The 19,158-nt window shown below is 43.1% G+C and overlaps 1 protein-coding gene across 1 annotated transcript; it reads left to right on the top strand.

The window, feature by feature from the left end:
* The first annotated feature begins 4,072 nt into the window (after positions 1 to 4,072).
* On the top strand, positions 4,073 to 18,744 carry LOC123022679 (alcohol dehydrogenase class-3). The gene is made up of 9 exons (XM_044428557.1): positions 4,073 to 4,174; positions 7,733 to 7,834; positions 11,711 to 11,852; positions 13,338 to 13,425; positions 14,661 to 14,880; positions 15,046 to 15,306; positions 16,828 to 16,963; positions 17,309 to 17,447; positions 18,360 to 18,744. The coding sequence occupies exons 1-9, from the start codon at positions 4,160 to 4,162 to the stop codon at positions 18,382 to 18,384; spliced, it is 1,128 nt and encodes a 375-aa protein (XP_044284492.1). The 5' UTR covers positions 4,073 to 4,159; the 3' UTR covers positions 18,385 to 18,744.
* Positions 18,745 to 19,158: the final 414 nt, after the last annotated feature.

The following is a 19,158-nucleotide window of genomic DNA, read 5'->3' as shown; positions in this document are numbered from 1 at the left end:
AGTGGAGTGGCAAGAAAGGAATTCTAGTTGGTGCGTAGGCCAGGGAAATTTACTCCCAGGACACAGATCTCCGCTAGTAGAGCTGTAATTGTTGCAGCTTCCTTTGCAGAGCCACTGGCCCCAGGTGATCTCAGCTGGACATTCTTCTGGTCCTTGGCCTTGGCCTGTGACATGACTATGGCTTGGCCTTTCCATTATACCGTTTTTAGGCTCTGTCTTTTCTGAAATTCTGTTGCCCTGAGCCTGGTGACTCTGTTGCTCTTGTATTGTCTCTGACCACCCATATCCCAGCCATGGACCCTGACACCTAAATGACCTATTTTGAACCCAGATGAGATAACGAACCATGGTGAGCAACCCACAGTTCACAACCTAGATTCTCATCATAGTTTGTAGCTAACAAGCCATGGTTTATACCTGGCAAACATCACAGGAACAACCTTCTTCCATGTCATGTACAGCAGCACAAATAAAGGATGCTGCTGGAGAATGTTGCTTTACCATCCCTTGAACAGGGCTCCATTCTTGGCAAGTGCTGCATGAATGCTGAGTCCTCTTGTCAGGAGCTGTCTCACAGCTGTGGCAAAGCAGACCAGAATCTGGGGAGCTGAGCCCATGGAATGGAATTGATTGTCAGAATCCCGGAATCTCAATTTGAGAAGAGGGAATAAAACTCAGGTTCGTGGGAAAGACCAAGCGTCCAGACCATCTAGGCTTTATTGTATTTACCCCAAGGTTCCCGCGGTACTCACGATAATACATGCATTACCGGGCAGGCAGAGGTGAACTCTGCTGCAAAGCTTCAACACCATTGCAGGGTATTTTATAGGTACACAGGTACAGGGCAATTCATGACAGAATCCAGAGATTACAATAAGATTCTGAGGTCATCACATGCAGAACAGATAAAGAAATGTCAGTCAATCACACTGTAACAATGAGATTACAATATTTCTAATTGCCAGTATTTACACTTTAGTTCAGTAGCTTGAACCCATCTCCAGGTCTGCTTAGACATGTAAATTCAAGCTACTGAAACTGTGCATGAATTCAAGACTCTTATCTACTCTAGACATTCTGAATTGGCCAGGGCACATGGAGCCTCTGGGCTATCAAAAGATACTTCCTTGTAAACTGAATTCCAACAATGGCTATTTAATCATTGTGAAGGTATACAACGTAAATTTGAACTAAATGGCCTGTCTACTGTAGCCCACAGCTAAAGGTGAGAGAAAGGAGCAGGGGCAGGATGCCATTTTAAACAGTGACAGCTTGGTTTTGAGAAGGAGCACAGGATTTGATCCCTCAAGGTAAAGGCACACAGAAGTAATGCTTTTCAGACAGGATTTATCCAAATTTTCCCAACAATTCCCAACCGCAAAATGGATTGCTCACATAACCCTAATATCAAGAACCCACGTCTTCCTATGAATTTTGCAGCACCTTTGCAACTGTTTTCAAAATGTATGGTGGTCCACCTAGCATAGTACAAAGCACTCTTAATTGCTGTCAAGCTATATACTTCGGATATGCCTTAGTCCTTATGCTTCATTCAGTCATGTCTTTTGCATCTTTTTTGGCAGGACACATTGTTTCATAGAAAATGTTGATTTGTTCTCATTTCCTTTGTGTATTATAATACACAAAGGAAATGAGAACAAATCAACATTTTGAAACAATGTGTCCAATCGTTCTTACCAAAATTTGAGAAAATGTTCTTGAGTAACCTCATGGGTCAGGGTGGAGATCTGCTGATTTATTTTATTGAACTGTTCCCCTGGCTCAGAAGGTTTTTGGAATCAAAACATCTGTGAGATGTTCCATAGAAAAAAATGTTCCATTTTTGAGAAATAAATGATGTGATGAGCATATACAGAAAAAATTGCTTTAATATTTAAAAGCAGTTTCCAGATGGCAGCCATGTTAGTCAATTACAGCAAAAACAATGAAGGCTCTTTTGACACACTGAAGACTAAGAGATTTATTCTGGCTTAAGCTTTCATCAGATATATCAGAGATAAGAAAAAATATTTGCAGAAATACTATCACATTATTAATAGTGGCCATTTACATTGCAACTGTTGCGGATAACAAACATTCTGGCACTGGCTTATGCCAGAATTCTCTGCATAAACTACAAGTGAAAGTTACCAATGGATGACAAGAAGGCCACATAACAGCTCACTTGCATGTAATGTGAGTGAATGAGCCATGGGGACTCACTGGACAGCTTGTCATGGAGTCCCCTGCCAGGTTTAAAAGCCACAGCACTAATGTGATAAAAATACAACTTATCTGAAATATTACAGTGCCACCTAGTGTTTGAAACATGGTAGTAGAGGAAAGCTTTACAAATACCCTTGGCCAACAAAAAGATGAGTAAGCGGGTTCTAAAAATAATTAAGCTAGAAATTGCAAACTTTCGATTTCTAGCAAAATTGAAAGTTTGCAATTTCAAAAATTACAAAACTGGAAGAAGCAAAAATTACAAAACTGAGACTGTTGTACTTTGGGAATCTCATGAGAAGTCTCACCAGAGAAGACAATAATACTTGGTGCAGTTGAAGGTAGAAGAACAAAAGGAAGACCAAATATGAGATGGTTTGATTCCACAAAGGAGTTTACATGAGATGAGCATGTCTGTCAAGGGCAGGACACTGTGGAGGTCATACATTCATAGGGCTCCTTAGGTTGCAGATCACTTGACGGCATGTAACAGCAGCAGCAGCCCTGTTCTAAAGGATTGGTTAGGTGCATGTGTGTTCCCCAACTTTTTCTAAGGGTAGGAAGGCTAAAATACCATGTTCTAAATAGGAATGAACAAAAACCGAGCAAATATAATGGATATTGAGTCGGCAAGACTTTGCGACAAACAACACATTTTATATAATTTTATATTTTATACACCATACTCATCAACCTGTCATTGCTGCTGCTGTTTCCACACCCTCCGCAGCTGGACATTGCAAATTTCACCCCACATCTGATGGTGAGAACAGATGGGGCTGGGGAAGGAAAGTATGTATGGTTTGCAGTCATACAAAGTTTCCAGTCAGCACTTGCAACAACTTCGTTAAAAACAAAACAGCAACAGCAAATGATTTACTGTGTCTTTTCCCTTAATTTAACAATCCTATTCAGAACAGCTCTGGCTCCAGGTGCAGGCACCCCCATGCCCCACCCCCCACCCTTTCTCACCACCATCAGCACCAGCTCCTTTGACTCCTCATCCTTTTCTTCATGATTGTTTCCTCTGGAGGAGACCAAGAGCAAGGTAAGTCGTGGCATCCCTTGCTCCTCACCACTGATGCCTGTGTCTGAAAGGCAGGGGCCAAGCAGGTTACAACTGCAAAGAGGGGACCTGTTAGTGCCCCCACACCAGGGTATGAGCTCACTGCAGGTTATTGCTCATGCTTACCTTTGACCTTTAAGATAACCCTCAGTTAAATGAGTCTTACTGGCAGGAAGCCAGGGGTGCAGCCTAAGCCTTAGCTCCTATGTTTACTCTCAGAAGCAAGCCCCCAGGCCTCCCCTGCATCAGGCAGCAGATACTGGCAAGCGGCATCCCGCTTAAGCTGGCTTGCTGCCTTTAGGCGCTGAGGGAAGATTCAACTGTCCGTGTGGTCGCTTTTTGCACGTGAACTGGGAGGGAATGGTTTCTTATTCTCCCCAAGCATCACAATGCCTTGAGCAGGTCCCTGACAGCACTCAAGCAAGGCTACATTTCTAGTCTTTACAGCGTGCGCACATGGCACTGTAAAGGGCGGACATCTTGCCCTTGCCCGAGGAAACAAAATGACTTGGGCCAGCCCTGCAAAGCCCCGTTCGTTGCAGCAGGGCTTCTTCCTCGGTAAGCGTGCTTGGTGAGAACATCGACCCCTCTTCCTAGCAGTCCAGATTTTACGGCAGGATTGCAATCGTTTATGAGGCAGCGTAAGCCCAGCCAAACTCAACGGGAATTCCTTCCCGCAGGCTTGGCTTCCAAAGACCACAGCAGCAGTCGACAGGCAAGGCGACCCAGCGCAGGAGGCGTCGCTGCTTCGGCCGGCCTATTAAGTAGGCGGCTCCCGAAGGCGCGCATGCCCCGGCGCAGTTCAGCAGCTCCTCGACTCCGCACAACTCGCGGGGCGTCTTGCGAGCCGAAGGAGCAGCGTGGCCAATGGCGAGCAGCGGGGTGAGTACGCGCTGCGCTCCCCGGCGAGGGGGCGCGACGGGCGCCTGCAGCTGGCCAGGAGGCCACCTGGCAAGCGAGACAAAGGAAAGTCTTGCTCGCGGACGCTACGGAGAGCGGGAAGGCACTTGCATTTGCGTTTTCCCAGGCTGACCGCTCCTGTGCATGTTTACTCGGAAGCAAGCCTCCCCTGCGTTCAGTGGGGCTTGTCCTCAAATCTGTGCGCGTAAACCGAGGGCTTAAGTTGCACTCCCGAAGTGCTGCGTGGGGCAGGGCAGCGTCACAGGCCTGAAAACCTTGCTGCTCTTCGAAGCGGGGCCTAAGGGTGCTCTTGAATCTGTGCTCTGCTCTTTCTCAGAGGCATTCTCGTTTTCTACGCGGCTTCCGGGAGACTTGAGTCCTGCCGTTTAGTCGAAGCACGTCCCAGAGCTGACCCCACACTGTTTTAGTCAGTGCACCCCGTTGCTTGTTTCCAAGAGTAAGAACTCGTGTGGTCTTTAAGCAGTGTTCTCCCCTCCCCTTTTTCTGGTAGGCCAGAGCAGCCTTCCTCGGCCTGATGCACTCCAAACGTTCTCATAAAAACAATCATCTCCCATAATAGCCGGAGATTACATGGGGTTTGTAGTTCCACACGTGCTGAAGGCATCAGGTTCGAGAAGGCTGTTTGCGGTTGGCTTCCCTGCTTTCATTGCAGTTGAGTTTGCATTCGGGTAGTCTTTGTAGTGCTTTGCTCCAGGTCTCTTTCGAGAAAAGAGTGTGAAGGAGAAAAGGCCCAGGAATCAACGTACTGTGAGAACAGAGAAAAGCAGCAACTCACCAGACTTCTTGGGACTATCCTTTGCTACATTTTAAACATTTTGATCCTATGCATCTAACCACTTACTGGGCTTTCTCTCCTCAACCCACATGTTTGGGTTTAATCCTGGCACTAAAGAGTACCTGCCAACTTTTTGTGCCTGTGCAAGAGGGAACCTGATATTCTCAATGTGTAACTAACTGCCTCAGTCCACAAACAGCAAAAAGCAAGTTTACACAGATTTGAGAACAAGAAAAAGCTCTCCTGCCTTGCCACCACTTTCAGTCTTGTGCTTTCAGTCTCTTAAGTACACAAAGCATGCAATAATGAATTCAGTATCTTTTAAGATCCCCAGGCTACTGACCTTTCACAATGGAGGTAAACATTTGCAAAATTACCAGTTTACGAATATATGCACTTGCAGTACAGGATGAGTGCAAAAGAGGTGCAAGAGGAGAAATTAGCACTTTTCCCAGTCTCCATTTGTCTGTCAAAATTTGACTGCTGTTGGTAGACTTTTTGTGATACTTGCAGAACAGACATTCAGGCCCAGTTGACACAAACAGCAACAGGGTGCTTGCTAAATAGTCAAGCCATAGTGCAGTCTGTGCTGCTAAGGCTCAGCAGGTCATCTGTACTTGCAATATGTAATGAAGAGCTTCATTTCATTAATGAAGCATTCTTGAGAGCCAGGATGATTACTTCAAAGTTCTGCTATTAACCTGAAAAGCTCTTACCATCTTGGGTCCAGATTACCCGAAGGAGCATCTCCTACCTATATTTTAGAATGCTGGGGAGAATTATTTTAGTTTTATACTGTTTTCTATTGCATTTTATCCTGCAGTACTTTACAGTTTTCATTGTTATGACCCACCCTGAGAGCTTTTGAGTATTAGGTGTTATGGAAAAGTGGTATTGTATAAATGAGAATTACAGAGGATTACAGAGGCAATCCTCTTTTCATTTTTTGTTTCTTCACTTTGGTCTCTATAACTTACATTTGCAGATCAGTGTGTCTTATCTGATATGACGATGAAATGGCTTGAAAACGTTCTTCAGACAGCCTGTGTTGTAGAACAAGTGTTTGCTTTGTTCTTAAAGCTGAAATTGCCACATCATATACCAGGTTCTAACTAGCATGTCCTACAAAGGCTGCGTCTTAAGTGTATTTGCAGAAGCCTTTATGCATAATGTGTAAATCATTTACTAATTCATCCTTTGTGTCTTCCCTTTACACACATTTCTTTTGAAAGATATCAGTGTAAATGTTAAGGGAGGAAGGTAAATATTTACTGGGTGTCAGGCCTTTTTCAGATTTGCTTTGTGAGAAATGAACCAGTTCTGGCCTTTGCTGCAACTGCTTTCCATACACAGTTTTTATGTTTTGCAAGTATATACTTTTTTACATTATAGAAGCAGCCTGCATCTCTTATCTCAAGCTTTCTCCTATCTGTAGTGTTTCCACAAGACAGCTGTGTCAGTATCGTAGATGCATGTGATATGGGCATGGTACAGGTTCTCCTTTTATTCTGATCTTTAAACGGAAAGTTGCCCCTAAAGAACAAGTGAGTCTGTTCCCTCCATTTTTTCTCACATTCCTTTAAGCAATTGGTCCATCAGGACCTAGTTTTTCAGTGATAGGAGCTTTGTTTCTCTTCCAAGATTTTGCATGGAGGATTCTAACAACCTAATGAGATACTATTAATTCTATTTTAGCTTTAGCTTTAGATTTTAGTGTATCTAAGAAAGATAGTAAGAATACACATAACCCTTTGCTTGTATTCATTTGTCTTATCATGCATGTCCAATAAGTAGTTGCCAAAAAGGAATGGTTCATATCGTCATCATCACTACATTACATTTCTGAAATGTATTATTTTATTCTTGTGAATTGTTTATCTGTTGTATTTTATTGTTGCACATAAGCCATTGCTTCAAACTCAGAGGGCTGTGAGCATCCTATGCCCCAAACAAGGTGTGGGCATGACCTTCATGCTTCAGTTTTCATCCATATCAGTGGTTTTCAACCACCGGTTCTGTGAGACATTTCCTGCTGGTTGAAAACCACTAATCTAGATGGCCATGTATGGCAGTTGAGATAGAACTGGTGTAAATTATTGGCCCTTTCAAGGTGCAGAAGAGAGCTGGCATTGGTTCTTTCACAGGTTCCTGGAGCTCTGGACCTCTGAATCCCCACCCCACTCCAGTCAATGTTGGGATGCTGTAGAATTGCACCTTCACTTGATGTAGTTCTTTGGATGTTCTCCCAGGACAAAGCAGCTCTTTGCATATGTGTCCCTTATTTTCTGTGATGGAGACCAATCCAAAGAATAATAATCATTGCTCTCATTATCTTCATTTTGCAATCCTACCCGAAGCAATAGCTGAGTTAAATGTTCAAAGACAGGTTTGAAACCAAATAAATTAAAGGGTAACTTAAACATATTACATTATTTTTGTCACCTTCATTTGTTCCTGGTCTAAAAATATGTGTTCTGTAGTGTAGCCTGGTACCTTACTTTAGTGTACCTATTTTTCCTTTGCTGATCAGGTTGCTTGCAGGGTTATGTGGTCTCCACTAACCAGTGAAAGTCCATTTTAAGTTCTGGCAGGTCTTTTCCAAAGTTTCTATGGCAGGTAGCAGTTCTGAGTGAACAGGCTTCAGTCCTTACTTTGTGACTTGGGATTGTGTCCAAGAATTAGTTCTTGGCTCCATGAACAAAATGTTCCTTACATAAGCTTGGTACCCTTCCTTTCTTATTTAGGTTATCAAATGTAGGGCAGCCGTTGCCTGGGAGGCAGGAAAACCATTGTCCATCGAAGAAGTGGAAGTTGCACCACCAAAAGCTCATGAAGTCCGTATCAAGGTAACTAAACAATAGTTAGATTGCTTAGCTGCTAGCCTGTAGCTTTAAAAGTCCTTTGAGAGATAAGGAACATGTTTTCATATAAAATGTTTGTAAGGTTTTTTCTTCTAATTGAATCAAGTGCATGGGGGTGGATTTAATTGTAGTTGTACATGTTGGATGTCAAAGCTAGAAACAGTTAAATTTGGGAAATATGTTTATGTGTAGTTTATATGCCATAGTGTTTGCTTTTAGCTAATCAGTTTAAAAGTTCAGTATGGTATTAATCATAACTGGTGTTCACCATTCTTCATATGTTATTTCAGTATCTGTAAACTTTAAGTGTAAAGGATGTCTTGTGTCTGTTGTTATATGAGACATAGAATGGGGCCAAAAGATTTATTGATGAATTTATTTCCCTCATTTTTCTGAGTTACTCAGGGTTGATATACAAGGTTCTCCCCTTTACTTTACTATATTCTTACAACAATGCTATGAGAAAGTTAGGCTGAGAGATGTCTGGTACAAGGGTGCACAGTGAGCTTCATGACTGAATGGAGATTCGAACCCAGGACTTCCTAAGTTCTGCTCCAGTGCTGTTACTACTACATCTCAGCATCTGTCTTGCATGGAATCAGCAGATGGTACATCTCCAGCTGTTTTTGGTCCGCAGCTCCCAGAAGCCCCTGCCAGCATGGGCAAATGGCAGGACTGCTAAGAGTTGAAATCCAAAATATCTGGAGACCTATTTTCAATCTCCAAAAAAACACCTGTGCTTTAAAGGATAGCAGTTTACTTAAGGCTGCATAGTGAATTTATGGCTAAGGAGAAATTGGGGCTTTGTAGTGACAAGTGTCAACTGAGAAGTCAACCAGCTCCAAGTCCTGCGCATGTTGAGCCCTTTGAATTACCTCTAGGACAGTGATGGCAAACCAATGGCATGCGTGCCACACTGGGCACGCAGAGCCCTAACTATCGGCACGCAAGCCAATTCCCCATCATCATTCCAGCGGCCAAGCATCAGGTAACAGTGCACAATGGGGCCATGCGCATGCTCGGAAAGAAGTAGTGACACCAGGGGATGACGTCACAAGCCGCGACTGAGCCGCGACTCATCCAAGCTTTCGCATGACCAGTCAGTGCATTGCCACGGATATGCTTGGACTGGCTGTGAGTTGTTTTTTCTAAACTAAAACCTCAGTTCTCAGGTTTTACTGCGATGTTGGCACTTTGCAATAAATATGTGGTTTGGGGTTGCAGTTTGGGCACTCGGTCTCTGAAAGGTCCACCATCACTGGGTTAGGGTTAGAAAAACAAGGTGTCCTGTAATGATTTTGATGGTTGGAATGTGTTTAGAATGAGGAGAAATGATGAGCTATGCAGAAAAGGCTACTAAAGGAAGGCTTTTTCAAAATGGCCCCCTTTTCAATGGAACTTTATTCCTGTATTAGGGTTAGGGGTGTGCACCAGTGTAGGGTCAGGGTTAGACGAACAAGTTGGTCCAACATGATTCTGAAGGTTGGAATGTGTTTAGAAAGGGCAGAAATGATGAGCTGTGCAGGAAAGGCTACTCAAGGAAGGCTTTTTCAACATTGCATCATTTTCAGTTACATTCTAACTCTATATTAGGGTTAGGGGTATGCACCAGGATAGGGTTATGGTTAGAACAACAAGGTGCTCTGGCATGATCCTGACGGTTGGAATGTGTTTAGAACGGGCAGAAATAATGAGCTGTGCGCAAAATGCTACTCAAGGAAGTCTTTTTAAAAATGGCCCTCTTTTCAATGGAACTTTACCTCTGTATTAGGGTTAGGGGTGTGCACCAGGTTATTTATTTATTTAGAAAATTTCTAGGCTGCCCCATTCGCCAAAGCCTCGGGGCGGCTTACAAATAAATAAATTAAAATACATAAATAACAATATAAAATACATGTAAAATAAAAATAACATTAACAATTAAAATGACGTTTGAATAAAAAGGTCTTCGCCTGGCGCTGAAAAACAAATAACGACAGGGCCAGGCGGACCTCTCTGGGGAGCATATTCCATAGATTGGGCACCACCGCATAGAAAGCCCTCCTCCGAGTACCTATCCTCCTAATTTCCTTCACGGAAGGTTCCCGGAGAAGGGCCTCTCCCACTGATCTCAGGGGGCGGGTGGGCATATATGGATGTAAGCGCTCCTTCAGGTAGCCAGGACCCATGCCGTTTAGGGCTTTATAAGTGATCACCAACACCTTGAATTGGGCCCGGACTTCAGTGGGAAGCCAGTGAAGCTGACGGAGGACTGGAGTCATGTGAGCATAACGCCCAGTCCCCGTCAACAGCGTGGCAGCTCTATTCTGAACCAGTTGAAGTATCCGGACTGTCTTCAAGGGTAGCCCCACGTAGAGCGCGTTACAAAAGTCAAGTCAGGAAGTCACCAACGCTTAGGGTTGATTCTGATGGTTTGAATGTGTTTAGAACGGGCAGAAATAATGAGCTGTGCAGAAAATGCTACTCAAGGAAGGCTTTTTCAAAATGGCCCTCTTTTCAATGGAACTTTACCTCTGTATTAGGGTTGGGGTGTGCACCAAGGTAGGGTTAGGGTTGGACGAACAAGTTGTTCTGGCATGATTTTGATGCTTGGAATGTGTTTAAAATGGGCAGAAATGATGAGCTGTGCAGGAAAGGCTACTCAAGAAAGGCCTTTTCAGCATTGCATCATTTTCAGTTGCATTCTAACCCTATATTAGGGTTAGGGGTGTGGACCAGAGCAGGGTTAGGTTTAGAACAACAAGGTGCTCTGGCATGAATCTGATGGTTGGAATGTGTTTAGAATGTGCAAAAATGATGAGCTCTGCAGAAAAAGCTACTCAAGAAATGCTTTTTCAAAATGGCCCTCTTTTCAATGGAACTTTACACCCTTATTAGGTGTGCTGGTGTGCACCAGGGTAGGGTTAGGGTTAGACGAACAAGTTGTTCTGGCATTCTGATGGTTGGAATGTGTTTAGAAAGGGCAGAAATGATGAGCTATGCAGGCTACTCAAGAAAGGTTTTTTCAACATTGCATCATTTTCAGTGGTATTCTAACCCTATATTAGGGTTGTGCACCTTGATAGGATTCGGATTAGAACAACAAGGTGTCCTGGCATGATTCTGATGGTTGGAATGTGTTTAGAATGTGCAAAATTGATGAGCTGTGCAGAAAAAACTATTCAAGGAAGTCTTTTTAAAAATGGCCTTCTTTTCAGTGGAACTTTACCCCTATGTTAGGGTTAGGGGTGCGCACCAGGGTAGGGTTCAGGTTCCAAAAATGTGGTGACCTGGTACAGTTTTGATGGTTGGAATGTGTTTAGAATGGGCAGAAATTTTGAATCGTGCAGGAAAGGCTACTCAAGGAAGGCTTTTTCAACATTGCATCATTTTCAATTGTATTTTACCCCTATATTACGGTTAGGGATGTGCACCAGGTAGGGCTAGGCCCGTTTTGGCAAACCTATGGCACACATGCCACTGTGGGCACGCAGAGCCCTCTCCTTCGGCATGGAATGCGTGTCGCTCCAGTATCACCCCATCAGCGGAGCATCGGATAACAGAGCACATAGTGGCCACGCACTTATTTGTTAAGGAGTACCCATGCTAGGCGATGACATCACGAGCCACGATTCATTAGCCGTGACTCATCTGAGCTTTCCCATGGCCAGGCAGTGCATTGCCAAGATTATATTTATATTTCCTCGGATTGGCTCCGAGGTGTTTTTTTCTAAACTAAAACTTCAGTTTTTGGTTTTCATTTTAGTGTTGCACCTTGTGATAAATAAGTGGGTTTGGGGTTGCGTTTTGGGCACTTGTGCATCCCTGCTCTAGGGTCTCCATCACTGCTCTAGGATAATTCATATTGTTCTCTGTAACTAGATTATTGCCACTGCAGTGTGTCACACTGATGCTTATACATTGAGTGGTGCTGATCCTGAAGGGAGTTTTCCTGTCATCCTGGGTCATGAGGGAGCAGGAATTGTGGAGAGTGTTGGGGAAGGAGTGACTAAATTTAAACCAGGTAAGGCATTTCATCTCTTCCTAAAAAAATTCAGAGGAAAGCTATATTGGTTTGTTATAACATGTCTTGAGAATGTGACATCTTTAAGGTACCAAAAGGCTCTTTCTTAACTCGTGTTAAACATTTACCGTATTGCTTTGTTGGAAAAATTAAGGAATGTGTGCTGAGCTGTCGTGGTACTTCTGCAGGTCTGTCACAGGTTGCAGCCTGACACCACATTCCTTTGTTGGATATTTGAGTCTGTTTCTATGTCCACAGGAGTAAATCCTATACTGTAATGGAAAATGTGGTGGGGTGCTGTTTCCCAGGTAAAGTCCCATTTAGTCTTTGTGGGAGATCACATTTCTGTGATTATTGCTTGGGTATGTATACCCTGACTTCTAGAGTTCAAGGGGGTCTTGTAGGCCCTGTACTTCAACCCCTGCTAGATGAAGGAAATAACTAGGGAACATCCCCAGTCTCTGCCCAGTCCCTGTTTGGAGATTTCTTTTCACTCTGGATACTTGCTTCTGTTACTGAACTGCTCTTAAAATTAAGTCATTTCCCCAATGGGCAGTTGAAGCCTCCCCTCCTGCCACTTAACTCTCTGTAGAGTTAGTCTTTCCCCCTCTTCTCTGAGTCTGCGTTCAGACAACATGTTAGCCCATACTCAAAAGTTGAGTGTAGGTTGTCATTGATCCATGGCTTGTCATGTTGTCTTAACCTAGTAGCCTACAGCAAAGATAAATTATGGTGAGCAACCCATTGTTTGGAACCCAAAACCAAGCCATGTGTTCATGTCATGGTTGTTTGTGGTTAACAAGCCAAAGCTTACTAGTGTAGCTACATTTAGGTAATTCCATAACCCACATTTCAACAGCCAGCCATAGTTCAGTGACAATCCACTCTGAACCCTTGAGCGTGGGTTAGCATGTTGTCTGAACTAGCCTGAGTGACTATTCTTTTATGGTTGGCATTTTCTGACAATATCTCAGAAGGCACTGGGTGGATCTCAGAGGGATTGTATGCTGTAGCCGTTCTCCATGAATGCTTTAAGATTACCTGGAAAGAGAAGGAAGGATACTTTCAGATGTGTTTTTGGAGGCTTCATGTAGTATTACAAGCTGGCAAAACGGCGTGTTTTGATAGCAGACTAATCCTTGATGGAAACCTATAAGGTAGGCCATTTTCTTATCCTGTCTTGTGAATGGAAAGAGAGATGACCTATGAAAGTAGTAAGGGTCCTAATACTACCTATTGATGTCATCTCAGGGGTCAGACTGAATAGATGATTTCTGCTTGACAAATCACATATTTGAGGTGCGATGCTATGCATGTTTAGCCAGAAAAAGGCCCTACAACTCCCAACACACCCCAGCTGGTTGTGCACATAGAATGGCCATCGCTGCACTAGGCATTATCTCACTTACGTAGCATCTGGTTTAACACACTGTGCTTCTGATTCATTCATTGGTAAAATAAAGCAAACCTCTTTGTGTTTTCCAGGAGACACAGTTATCCCTCTGTATATTCCTCAGTGTGGTGAATGCAAGTTTTGTTTAAACCCTAAAACAAATCTCTGCCAGAAAATAAGGTGGGTGCTATTTTCTTGGGGGGGGGGGGGGGGGGGTGTTGTTGTTCTCACTTACTCAAAAAGGCAAGGGTTCTCCATCACACAGTGGTTCAAATGGAGTAATCAAATGGCCAGCAGCACCAGCTAATCTCTTAGTGGCGTTCACCTCGTGCTGGACTACATGCTCTGTGTGGGCTGAGGCTAAGAAGTACCACCGTCTGGCACGCTTGGAAAAGACTGCGGTCTCTTCCAACTTCAAGCCAGCTTCAAATTGTGGGTTAGAAATCTAGCTTATTTTAACAAATTTAGGGTGCAATCCCTTGCATGTTTAGACAGAAAAAGCTCTACAATTCCCAGCTGTGAGTTGTAGGCCCTTTTCCTTGTCTAAATAAATACAGGATTTCACCATTATAGTTTAATTTAAACCATGATTCATACATGGTTTGTATGTAGTGGCAAGCAGGGAATCAGGGAAAGTGAAACAAGCAAGATAAATTCTTCCTTCCAGCCATGTGGAACATGGAAAGATTTGCTCTTGCTTGCAAGTCAGGCACATCTTGCGATATTGTGTTTAGTGCTGGGTGTGAACCAGCCCATTGTGACCTGTCTGAAGTCTTTTAAATTCATGGCTTGCTTTATGTGCATACAGAATGCTAGGTGGGTATGGATTATTTTAGAAAAAGTGGTTAGATGGTGTTTTATGGCATTTTTTTTGTGTGGTGTGTATTTTGCAATGCAGCTTTCAAAATTGCTGCTCCTCACCTGCAGAGTTCAACATAAATCTAAGTTAACTACTCATGTTCTTCTGGAAAGGACTATGTGTGCAGCTTATACCAATTCCATGAGACAAACGGAATTTGTCTGCTGCGCACTGTGGTACCTTGTAGGCTTCATGACATTCAATGTTTTAAATGTTATTTTCTTTCCCCTTTCTGACACATTTAGTGCCCATGCACTTCTTCCATGTATCCTGGGGTGCTTCTAGTCAACTTTTATGGTGCATCCACTCTGCCTCATTTACGGGTCCAGTCTGTGTTTTGTTTGTAACTATCCTTGTTTTATCACGGTTTCTTCCATTTTTTTTTCCTACTAGAAAAAAAGTCCTCTAAGGAAGGAAAGATGGAAGTATCTATGACTGTCTTTTGATTGGGAGCCATTGTCTGGAAGCATCCCAAAAGGGCACACAAATCTTGTAGAGCTTTGTATAACATCACATAATACCTAACTTGCATGATTGTTTTTGTTTGGTTCTGAAGAGTCACCCAAGGGAAAGGGGTGATGCCTGATGGGACCAGTAGATTCACATGCAGAGGAAAGCAAGTTCTTCACTTTATGGGAACGAGCACCTTCTCAGAATACACAGTTGTGGCAGATATTTCTTTGGCTAAAATAAATGCTTCAGCTCCCTTGGACAAAGTCTGCCTGCTGGGTTGTGGAATTTCTACTGGCTATGGAGCTGCCTTGAACACAGCCAAGGTAGGATATCCGATTTCTTATTGATTGAAATTCCTCTCCAGGGTGTTTTAGCCCCAAGTGTAACTACTGGAACAGGGATCTAGGTAAGGAACTTAAGAACTCTGTGTGGTTCAGACCAAGGGCTTTTCTAATCCAGCTTAATTGAATTACTGTCTTCTCTTTTAGGTGGAACCTGGCTCTACTTGTGCCATCTTTGGCTTAGGTGGAGTTGGACTAGCAGCAATCATGGGCTGCAAGGTGGCAGGGGCATCCCGAATCATAGGGATTGACCTCAACAAAGGCAAATTTGCAAAAGCAAAAGAATTTGGGGCTACAGAATGCATCAGCCCTGAGGACTTCAAGAAACCTATTCAGGAGGCCCTGGCTGAATTGACAGATGGGGGAGTAGATTACTCATTTGAATGCATCGGTAATGTTGGTGTCATGGTAAGCATATTCGGTATGCAGGTTGAGCACAGCCTATGAGTCTGTTTTATGGAATTTTTTGTATGAGATAGAAATGGATGAAATTAGAGGTTGAATTTCATCCATTGATGAAATTTACTTCTCACTGACTCTTAGCAAAAATTACTTGCAAGGGGGAGATGGAGTAGCCTTTGATACTTCCAACATGTTTCCTTATACCATGGATGGTAAGGCCTAGCAACTGATAAGGCAACTGATAAGGCCTAGCAAACGTCAGAAGGGGCTGCCACGGGAAATGAACCATGTGGAGGCTATCCAGAAGATGAGCCTTTCACGGGAAGTAATTGGTCATACATGCACTTATTTATTTATTTTTTATTTATGTAAAACTTCTGCATGCCATTCATTATGCCTTGGCATCTCAGAACAGCTCACAATCCATAAAATTGAGATACAATAAAATCACTTATATAAATAACATCATTCAATAAAAATTTACATAAAAGACAAAATCAAAGCGACTGTTCAAAACGATTAAAATACTGATTTTTAAAATACCACTCAAATAAAACGGTTTTGACCTGGCACCGAAAAGAATATAAACTCAGCACCAGGTGCACCTCTCCAGAGATCCATTTCTGGAGGGTTTCAGAGGGTTGGGTGGAAGAGAGTAATGACATAATCTGAAATGATGTATGATCACTGATAATCATCAGTGGTCTAAACAATCAGAATTGCATAGCAATTGTCTGCTTTGTTCAATCAGACCAAAATGCATCCATTCCAACATTGTCTTGAGCGTTCCTGGGCTGTTCATGCATGGGATAACCATCTCTAGTGCAGCACCCACAACCTCTGCGTGTTGCTGTCCAGTGTGGTGTAGTGGTTAAGAGCATAGGGCTGGGACCCAGGAGATCTGGGTTCTAGTCCCGGCTCAGCCATGGAGCCAACTGGGTGACTTTGGGCCAGTCACAAAACTCTCGGCCCAACCTACCTCACAGGGTTGTTGTGGGGATAAGATGGAGGAGGAGATGTAAGCTGCCTTGAGCCCTTTGTAGGAAAAAAAGGCAGGATATAAATCAAAAAACAAAACTTTTGTAGCTATCTTATGAGATTGTGTTTCTAAACAGTTGCAGTGAATAATCTGTCACACATTAACTTACTTGTTTGGCCTACAGAGCATCAGTCATCCAAACATTGTTCATTGGCATGACATAGGAAGACCGTTGGTCTGTCTGGCTTGACCACCACTTGCTACTGGCCTTTCGAAATGCAAGTATCAGATATTCAGCTTGGAACCTACTTGCATGTACACCACTCTTGCTCAAACTGGTGCTTCTCTCCAGATGGTTTGGATGCCAATTCTCAGCAGCCCCGGCCTGCATGGACAATAGTCAAGAATGCTGGGAGTTGTCATATAAAATATCTGAAGGGTACCGGCTTGAGAAAGGCTAGTAATGCATGCTCTGCCACTGAGCTGTGCCCCCTCCCATTTCTTTTGCTTGCTCCTCTTTCTCTTAATCTCTTTTCTTTTAATCATAGAGAGCAGCCTTGGAAGCCTGTCACAAGGGCTGGGGTGTGAGTGTGATAGTTGGGGTTGCTGCTGCTGGCCAGGAAATTGCCACCCGTCCATTCCAGCTGGTCACTGGACGAACTTGGAAAGGGACTGCCTTTGGAGGTATAATTTTGCTTGGATATGCATAGCAGTGTCTTAAATGGACACATTGGAAGGAATTCTGTTTTTGCACATTTGTGGGAAGTGACAGTGGTTTCAAACAAATGATTCCATCAGCTTAAAAAGCTAACCCAGTTGTGGCATAAGCCTCCAAAGAACATAGCCCAACTTGTCAGGCGCATCAGGATAAAGGGAAGAGCATTTCCAAAGAAGGGTCCAGCTTAGTTTTCTTTCAGACTTAATTTTCTCTGGGGTTTTTGATATGTAGGATTGAGTGCAATTTTGCCAGATGCTGCTGTAAAGCACCATTATTTCACTTTGCTGAATGACAGTTTTGCTTCCTACCAGGGTGGAAAAGTGTGGAAAGTGTACCAAAGCTGGTAGATGAATACATGTCCAAAAAGATAAAAGTGGATGAATTTGTGACACACACTCTACCTTTCGAGAAAATCAATGAGGCATTTGAACTCATGCATGCTGGAAAGTGGTAGGTGTTTATGCTACTTTTCAGTAGGTTTATTAGAGCAATCCCATATTTGTCTGCTCAAAAATAAGCCTTAGTGGCTTCAGCAGGGCTTACTGTATTGCTCATAATCTGAAGATTAAGATTAGTTTTATTTGCATACGTATGGGATTGCAGCTGGGCAGAGGTCTCTCCTGGAGGTTATTATTATTATTATTATTATTATTATTATTATTATTATTATTATAACATTTCTATGCCAAGAAATTATCAGTGCTCTGCTGGACTCGCACTGGCAAAGCAAAAGATGTGATGGCCTAGATTTTTTCCTCTCTGTCACCTTTTGCTGCTCTGTATTGTGTCTCCCTTTCCATTGATTGTAGTGGAAGAGAAAATTGGTTAATCAGTTCAAGTGCTGCTATATTCTTCTTGGGAAGGAGGGGATTTTGGCACATCCAACCCTCCCCCAGCAAGGAGGTTGTAATGTCCCTTTTGCTTTTTCCACACAATGGATCTTGCTCACTGTGGAGAGGGAAAACTACTAACTATAGTGCCTGGGATTCCACTCCAAAGACCACAGGGGTACAGCCTTAGTTAGCAATTTGTGGAGTTTTTGAGTGGTTGCAGTGTATTGTAAAAGCAACTGTTGCTGGGGATTTTTTTTCGTAAAGTATCAGGTGCTTTCTCAAAGGAATTCAGGCCTGGGCATCTAAGCCTGTATTATTCTCAAAACATTTCTTTGATGTATCATTAGAGTGGCTGAGCCAGTGACCCAACAGTCATTGGGAATGTGTGGGAATTTGAACAGAAGTTTCTGTACAGTATATTATCACCTTAGTTTAATGTGCTGGGTTTTGTTTTGAGATAAGATCAATTCTGTTTGAAGACTGTGCCAATTCATATTAACCACTGGAGATTTTTCTTTCCATTTTGTAGTATCCGAAGTGTCTTAAAGCTTTAAGAAGATTGAAGAACAAACTCTTGCCACTGTACCAGTAAATCAGTGCATAATTTTTCCACATGCACTCAGTAGGAGAATAGTGTCTAAGGAAAGCTTTAGTTAGAATCAAGTTGGAAAATGCACCTGCTCTGACAGTGTAGAAATAAAGTGCTGATCTCACTCTGTAACACTGCTGCTGATTTAAAAAAGACCTACTCTTTGCCTTACAGTGCCAGGAAATGCCAGGTATTTCTAATTGTAGATTAAACTTACATAAAATCAATGGATCTTTTTCTCCCTAAAATTCATGCTGGAAAGTAACAACAAAAAGCTGCCTAGCAGAAGATCATCATTAAAGCCTTTTTTGTATGTAGAATTGTACAGTTGTGTTTTGTCACCTTTTTATTAAGGTTATGTGTGTTAACTCATACCAGGATCCTGTGAATATTAGTTGCAAGCTGCCTAGGAAGGCCTTTGGCAGTTGTAGGCAGCATATAAATATGTAATATAATGGAAAAGCTGTGCCCTTACTGCAACCTAGGGAGCCGTATTAAATCTGTTGATGTTTTAGATGGCCCTGCAGCATGTCCCTCCTTCCTTGTTCTACAGAGAGGCATCTCCAACCCAGAGCTGTTGCTACTGCCCACTTGCTTTGCATCCTGCTGCCCAAGCAAGAAGTGGGTGGCACCCTGTGGTGCTCAGTCCCCAGCCAGGCACCACCACCCAGCAAATACTCCTGTTCGTGTAGGAGCAGCAGGGGAATCAGCTGAGCAGCACTCCTCAAGCACTGTCCAG

This window comes from Varanus komodoensis, unplaced genomic scaffold (assembly GCF_004798865.1).
Source record: "Varanus komodoensis strain SLA01 unplaced genomic scaffold, ASM479886v1 scaffold2, whole genome shotgun sequence".
Lineage (NCBI taxonomy): Eukaryota > Metazoa > Chordata > Lepidosauria > Squamata > Varanidae > Varanus > Varanus komodoensis.
Note: the sequence above shows the minus strand (reverse complement) of the source record. Positions and strands in the feature narration are given on the sequence as shown.

Excerpts from the sequence above, each read along its gene's own strand:
- LOC123022679 (XM_044428557.1), top strand. Across the intron at positions 11,853-13,337 it reads AGTGACTAAATTTAAACCAG|GAGACACAGTTATCCCTCTG; the intron begins GTAAGGCATTTC and ends TGTGTTTTCCAG. Across the intron at positions 13,426-14,660 it reads AATCTCTGCCAGAAAATAAG|AGTCACCCAAGGGAAAGGGG; the intron begins GTGGGTGCTATT and ends TTGGTTCTGAAG.